Consider the following 7,397-nt stretch of genomic DNA (forward strand, 5'->3'; position numbering starts at 1 on the left):
TTCAATCATTTATCCTCGACATGTTCAATATGTTTACACTGTACTGGGACAGACCTCTTTAATATATCCCAAACAGCATGTTTGGTTTTGCCTTATTTTATTTTGTCATGTCGCCGAAAATGACATTTTAAGCCCAAGCTTAGCTTTTCATTTTCAGTCATGATCTATCATCCAGAATCCGAGCTGCCCGTGTTGTTGATACAGCAAATAATTCTGATTTATCTCTTGTAAACGCCTGCGATTTCCCCTGTCGTGGACGAGCAGAGCACTTGAATCATTCCGCCATTAATCCCCACATTGTTTTATTTACTTTCAGCTCTCACCAACTGGAAGGCAAATGGCGCATTATGAGGTCACAAAACAACGACTTCCCTGTTGGGTCTCAGCAACAGCCTGTCATTTGTGGCATGCTTTTGAGAGAGTGAATTGCCCCGAAGGTTGCGGAACAACACGCATGCTAATCTGAGCGTCCTTGCGAGTGCATTAGAGGTCTTAAACTATCTGGAGAGTGTCGTAGGCCATGTGTTCCCGGTGTGCTGCAAACCTGCCCTATGCCTGTTCAGTGTGGGCTTGCACTCCTGCCATTCCCCAGGGGCCGTTTTGAACCAGAGCCAAAAGTTTTGCAGCGGGTCAAAAGTGTGCACTCCTCCTCCCACTAACCCACAGGCGGGTGCCCTGCTCACCCCACACCAGAGGCAGACCCTGCTGGAGGACTGAGGTTAGCGCACACCGCTAATCAGCACTGAAGCCAGGGCAGTGCCGTATGATGGGCCCTTCCTGATTTCCCAGCAAACTAGCGCGGTTCCCCAGAGCACGGCCGTACAAATGAATGTACACACACACATATGCATACATTCTCCATAGATACAGCTCATTCATATTGCTTGTGTTTGTTTGCTTTGGCAGGACGCGTCAGGGAAAACGTTATGCCTTCTCTAAAGAGCTGAACCTTAAGGCCCCCATGAACATAAAGATGTGATCTGAGCCCTGTAAAACTGAAGTAAATTTGGCTTTAGTGTACAATTACCTGATTTACCTCAGAGAGATAAGTGTCTGCTGCTAGTTGGCGGTCCTGACCTGGGGTCCCCCTTGCTTTTCAGCAGCCGTGTGGTTTCGGTGAGGAGGGACGCTAACCGAATGCAATTGGTAGCTAGTGTGCTGGAATGAATGTGGTGACAGGGCTAGTAATTACCCACAGAATGAAGGGCCGCGATTGCTAAAGCCTATTCAGGTGCTAAGCTCACTATATAAAAAATATGTGGCGAAGTGTGCTTGTTTCTTTAACTTGTAATTTTAAAAACATGACGTTGCATTGTAGGGCTTTTTAGGGTTTTGCAGAGTACAAACCACATGCCATCCCACTGAAATATGGTAATGATACAGGAAAATGTTTATGACGGTAAAAATATGTATTATTTGTCTTTCTTTCGTTCCTTCCTGTGTTCCTGTGCCATTTGATATGTTTCTCAAAACGCACCACAGAGGATGGCCAACACCCGTTTCTATCTTTAGATGGGGGAATCCACCCAAAGCTGTCACTCATTTGGTCAAATCTCGAAGAAAAAAAGGTATGTGAGAGAACACAGGCTAATTCAATTAATACCTAAATTTACACAGAAATTAAAATTGAGAACATCAGCCATTTTCTCATTGAAAGCGTCCAAAAAATTTTAAGATCAAAAAATGTACTGATTTTAATTATATAAGAGGGAAAATGTAGGGGAAACGTAAAGCATATGTACAACTGCAAATATGCAGCATTTCTTAGAAAACAAGCACAAGGCTAAAGATGTATCTACTTCTGGACTTGACTCGCTGCTTAATTTTTCTTGGACTCCACCTATGTTTTTCCAAGTGCCGGGAACTATGCATAAAAAGGTCAAAGAAATAATGGTTTGAAAAAAACTGTGTGTATTAAATTTTTGTAATACTAAATTACAGCCTAAAAAGGGGAAAATACGAAAAGCAGAGATTAATGGACTCAGTCCTGTGCTTTGTATATCTCACTGGCACTCAGTGAAGAAACACTTTATAAATCACACTAGACATGTGAAGGATTATTAGTGCAACATGCTTTGTTTCTTGGTTTGTGTTATTGCCAAATCTTTAAGTATAACTGCACTACCCTACTTTAATCTGTTTTTAAAAAGCCACCGAAGACGTTTAATAGTATTATTTTTTCAGTGTGGTTTTAGAATGGTGTACTGTTGTAAAAAAAAAAAAAAAAAAAAAGAAGAAGAGAGGGGAGGGGAGGAAAAACTGGAGACTGAATGTACACAGAGAGGCAGACTGTGATTTAAAATCACTCCACTAACTATTTACTGTGAAGGAATAACAAATTGTTAAGAAACTACCAATGTCTTCGATGGCTGGAGTGTTTAGTAAAAAACATCTCACTTAATCAGCTTCATGTCTGGAAAAGCACACTGGCCTGAGTCAATATACTTACAGACTGGGTATGGATGTTTATTTTTGATGATAAATAGCCCAAATGCATAAGCACATAAACACAAATAAATATTCGGCTCACACTGTTTTCCTTCAAGACTCGAGATCTGTGTTTCATCAAGAGAACATTTTTAATATAACCAAAAAAGAGTGCTCTTACAGGCAAGACACTGGCATGTTGCCAGCCTCACAAATCATATTTAAGTAGCTTATACCTTTAAAAGAGACTAAGCTGTAATTATTCATTTAAATATGTATGCAATATACCTGTTCATTCCTCACACACAAGAAAACAGGCACATCTGTATTTGTAGTTTTCATTTAATTCCTCTTGCACACCCTCATGTGGATAGATGTTATGGCCCATTAGCAGGAGAGAGCACAGAAACTGAAATGCTTGTTCGGTTAATGAATTTTGACTTCTCTATTTCATGGAAATCATTAGCTTGTTTTCAGGGCAGAAAAAAATGCATTTTAATAGTGCCAATAATTATAATAAGAATAATTAATATTGTTATATATTATTATTATTATTATTACTATTATTATTATTAAAACATAAAAAGGCACTGACAACATTTTTACATTTTTGGTTAAAAATGAAACTGACTTTGGAAAAAAAATAATTTATCTCGCCATTAAATTGTAAAAAGCAAGTGCCATTAGACAGAAGTGTGAGACATTTGGGTAAAATAATGGACCCTAATCCCGCCATTTGGCTAAACTTGTCTTAAATTAAAAATCATTATTTACAAATGGCAGACATAGGTTATCGTAAAAATTTTATCAACTTGTTGAAGCGACAATTTAACGTTATCACACTACCACAGTTGTAACTCCGGTTATTTCAGTTGCCTTCGGTGTGATTAAATGGCTCTAAGAAAAAGAAAGGAAGAAAGTGTTGTGTGTGTGTGTGTGTGTGTGTATATGTGTGTATATGTGTGTATATATACAGGCATACTGAGTGCTACACATAGTGGAGGTGTGATCATATTGACAACACAACACTGACTGCGTCCAAATGTCGTGAAACAATGTTACTTTTAATCATTTGTATTTAGAATATAAAACAAACTGTTATGCTGGCTTAATTTATTAATTTAATTCACCACATTTTACTATAGGCTAATAATTATCGTTGAACACCAGGGACAATAACAACAGATAATGTGGCCAATGATGTCATTATTTTTTCTCAGAGATGTCGGGTTTGATATAGCTATTTTACTTTTCAACCATATTTTCGGCACAGTTATAAATAGGGACAGACATAACTTAGGTGTGAATAATTTATATACATATACATATCCAAGAGGGAAATATAAAAAGAACAGTTGGGTTTCGTGCTTTTTATACCATTAAATAGGCTACTACTTCGTGTCATTCCTCTGATGATTATTAGATCAGCATGGCCTGGACGTAACTGGTCAATTATGACATATATATATATATATATATTATTTTAAACTTAATAGAAGAGATAAAAAAGAGGCATCCTCTAATAAATTTGTTCTCAATCAATGTGCCATCTATTATTTACTTAATGGTAAATTATAGTCAGACAATATAGAATAGGCCTAAAGAGACAATTTGCTCGAACTACTGTGTCGAGTTCACAAGTTATGAGTTATCTCTACATACTATGAAAATTGTATTACGGTATTTTATACTACACAACTAAATTACAAATTTCCTCGGTTCCACAAATGCTGATAACCATCAAATTCTAAGAGGACTCGACGAATTGAAATGCTCTTACAGAATAGTTGCGATATTTAAAATAAATACGAAAAATCGAACATTTGAGATATTACTTTAATATTTTCTTTCTGTTCTTTTTTGTTTTCAGGCGGCATAAAACGTTGATTTAATCAATGTCAAAATGTATCGTCCTGCCATCGTACATGTCTTCAGTTACAGCCCACTCCAGAACATCTTATGTATATCTTAATACGACAAGACTTTAAAAAACGTTTCTGTATATATCAGGTAATATTACTATGGCCAGAATCCACATTATTTTGTCTGTGTACATTTAAATTAATATAAATAACAATATCATTGTTAAATGTAACATTTACTATACATCTGTGCAACAGCATGACAACACATGTACACTCCTACTCATGGTACTTTACAATATGTACATAAAGTCCGAATCATATTTGTGCAAGATTTTCCGGTCTCATATTCTATTTATCAGCTGTCAGAATCCACGTCACTTTTGCCCTCCTCGATTTTCTCTGTGGTTGTTTTCGTGGATTTGTTCCATTTCTGTGAGTTTTCTGATTCCTCTGACGACGACCTTTTCTGTCTTCTCCATTTTGCTCGTCTGTTTTTGAACCAAACCTAAGCGAAGAAAATGGTAAAATGCTTAATTTCAAGGATATGGAGGGAAAAAACACGTCACGTGAAAGGTCGAGTTGATTTTATGCAGTATGCTAATTATTCATTGACTTTTAGGTTGTTAGAAATCTCTGTCAGTAATTTTCTGTTGAGGTTCGTCTCACGCAGCCCAAATTGTACTTTGGCGCCCGACACCGTGACCTATAGGCCTACTCGTCAGATATCTTAAATAGCTACGTTATAGACATCACACTTAACGATTTTGTAATATGTACATCTAGAAAAAGTGATAAATAATGACACTACTAATACTAGTAATAGTGCCAACACTGATTTGATGGAAGACGAACTGTTGCTATTGTTACCTCCAAGGGAACAGGACTTCTAAGCGCATTCTGACTAAGGTTAAATGTAACTTTTGTAGTTGCTAAAAAGTTTTTCGTGTAGCCTATTTGTATTTATTCATAGGCAATTTATTTATATTTATAACGTCACAATTTTCGGAAATTTCTACTATTGGTCAAAGTTATTTATTTTTAAGAAATGCATCACATAAAGTTTTAGTGGATTTATTTTTTTAACAGTGATGTATCTTCCTAAAATACCATTTGTATAAACTGTGTGGCCTTCGATAAATAATTTGTTCACCAAAAAATTGAATGAAATATCCACTTGTAAACGTCTAAATAATTAACATACTAATGGCAATAGCACTGTGAAATTATAGCCAGCTTCAAAAAATAATTATAGGTTAAGTAGGCCTACACGTATTGCATTACTAGGAACTTCAGCCATCTTTTTGTAAATATAATATAACGTGAACTCTGTCATTTACAGTGTGAACGATAGATTGATTTCACTCACCTCTACTTTCTCTTCGCGTAGGTGCACCTTTCGTGCCAATTGCTCTCGTGTGCCAACATCAGGGTATTTGGTTTCTTGGAAAAGGTTCTCCAGTGCCTCCAGTTGCTCGTCGGTGAAAATAGTTCGGTGTCGTCTCTTGCGCCGACAGTGTAACTGGTTGAGTAGCTGTAGTTCGGTTCTGGATAAGGTGCCCACATTCATGTACGACATCATCTGATGTGGGACTGGAGAAATAAGTACTGAGCCGGCGCTGTCATAGCCTGAAAATCAAATCAATGTATTTGAGTACACTGGATAAATATTTCAAATGTAACGGACTCGTATAAAACGGTATTTTTATTTTTTATTTATTTATTTTTTTCTGAGAAGCCAGTGGCTCTTAAGTTCTTCAAATAGTCTTCTTATCAAGAACCATTTTGGGGTGGGTTGTGTTTTTGTGATGCTATTAAATTATTATTTTTTTTTTTTAAGTAAATGTTACATTATAGGTTCGTCAGATTATTGTGCTGGTTTGATGCCTTTCTAATAAACCAAAAATATAACTCTTCTAAATTAACCTTAAAATGACATCAGACTGTAAAACCCATTTTGGTTGTAATTGGAACCTTTATTTTTAAGTTGTGCTCCAAAACTCCATTCACCACAATAATCAGTATATGTAATTATACATATTTCAACCATACAAAGAAATAAATAAAAGTAACATACCTGTAGGAATACACGGGCACTGTTGCGAGCCGAGAGTTGGTATTGCGCCACAGCAAGCTGGTCCAGTCGGCCCCTGGACATGAAGTTGTCCATAGTAGTAGTTGTTGTAGCCTATCCTGGTTCCATTTACCGACTGTAAGTTAGGAGCTGGAGGTCCGGTGTGTGAATACAGTCCGTTAAAATCGCCAGCCGCTGTGTACAAGGATTCCGTCAAGTTGGAGAACACAACCGGAGCATTCCGATGGAGCAGAACCGAGTCCTTGCAGCTGGGTCTCCCTGCCAAGATGCTGTCGATACTAAACATCCCAGCGGGCATCACAAGCGAAAAGATGTTTGAGACTTTGTGCCAACAGTACTTAAATATTCTTGTAGTCCTTTTAAAAATCACAGGTTTCCCTCATAGTCGCAAAAAAAGCGAATTCTCAGAGCGTTTTCCCCTTTGGAAAGAGTGACCGAGCGCAACAGATTCAATGACTCGTTTGTGGCTGAGCTGAACCTCCTGCTCAGTTTTATACCCCGCTGACGTCATTGAAGGATTTGTGAATGACTTCTCCAATAAGAGATTGGCTGGGTTTAGGGTTAGCACACAATGGCGTGAAAACCGCCGATCTGTGTATTGAGAATTAATTTGATTAAGTTATTTGCTGACTTTTGAAACAAATAATTTAGTTCCAGCCTGCGTTTTTAAAGAGCTGTCCGCATGAGTCAATCAGATTAATTCTGTCAGCAAAGACACTTATAATTTGATGTGTATTTTTATTTCCTCTTTTTAAAGGAAAACAGGGCTTTTTACGTATAATACCCTATAGCTGTAAAGTAGCCTTTATGCGTAAAATGCGTCTGTGTGGATGAGTGGAACAAGGACTTCATCGCTTCTCCAAACTCCGATTTTGAGTTCAAGCAGGTGAGCTTCGTTCTTATTTTGATTTTTTTTTAATGTAGCCTATTATAACAACTCGCCCTCAAATCACCAGACACTTCTATCAAACAATTTATTTTTCAATCCCTAAAACCGGGAGGTGTTGTAGTCA

General features: G+C 37.2%; 1 protein-coding gene across 1 annotated transcript; it reads right to left on the reverse strand.

Moving 5' to 3' along the window:
• Positions 1-4,647: 4,647 nt before the first annotated feature.
• Positions 4,648-6,830, reverse strand: gsc (goosecoid). The gene is made up of 3 exons (XM_016566443.1): positions 6,367-6,830; positions 5,659-5,918; positions 4,648-4,797 (listed from the first exon to the last, which is right to left on the reverse strand). The coding sequence occupies exons 1-3, from the start codon at positions 6,680-6,682 to the stop codon at positions 4,648-4,650; spliced, it is 726 nt and encodes a 241-aa protein (XP_016421929.1). The 5' UTR covers positions 6,683-6,830.
• Positions 6,831-7,397: the final 567 nt, after the last annotated feature.

This window comes from Sinocyclocheilus rhinocerous, unplaced genomic scaffold, assembly GCF_001515625.1.
Source record: "Sinocyclocheilus rhinocerous isolate Xijiao unplaced genomic scaffold, SAMN03320098_v1.1 scaffold392, whole genome shotgun sequence".
Taxonomy (NCBI): domain Eukaryota; kingdom Metazoa; phylum Chordata; class Actinopteri; order Cypriniformes; family Cyprinidae; genus Sinocyclocheilus; species Sinocyclocheilus rhinocerous.

What these genes read in the sequence shown, in the direction of transcription:
- gsc (XM_016566443.1), bottom strand. Translation starts at nt 6,682, where the DNA reads ATGCCCGCTGGGATGTTTAGTATCGACAGCATCTTGGCAGGGAGACCC. An exon ending in GTGCCCGTGTATTCCTACAG is followed by an intron (nt 5,919 to 6,366) that starts GTATGTTACTTT and finishes TTTGATTTTCAG; the next exon opens with GCTATGACAGCGCCGGCTCA. An exon ending in TACGCGAAGAGAAAGTAGAG is followed by an intron (nt 4,798 to 5,658) that starts GTGAGTGAAATC and finishes TTCTTCGCTTAG; the next exon opens with GTTTGGTTCAAAAACAGACG.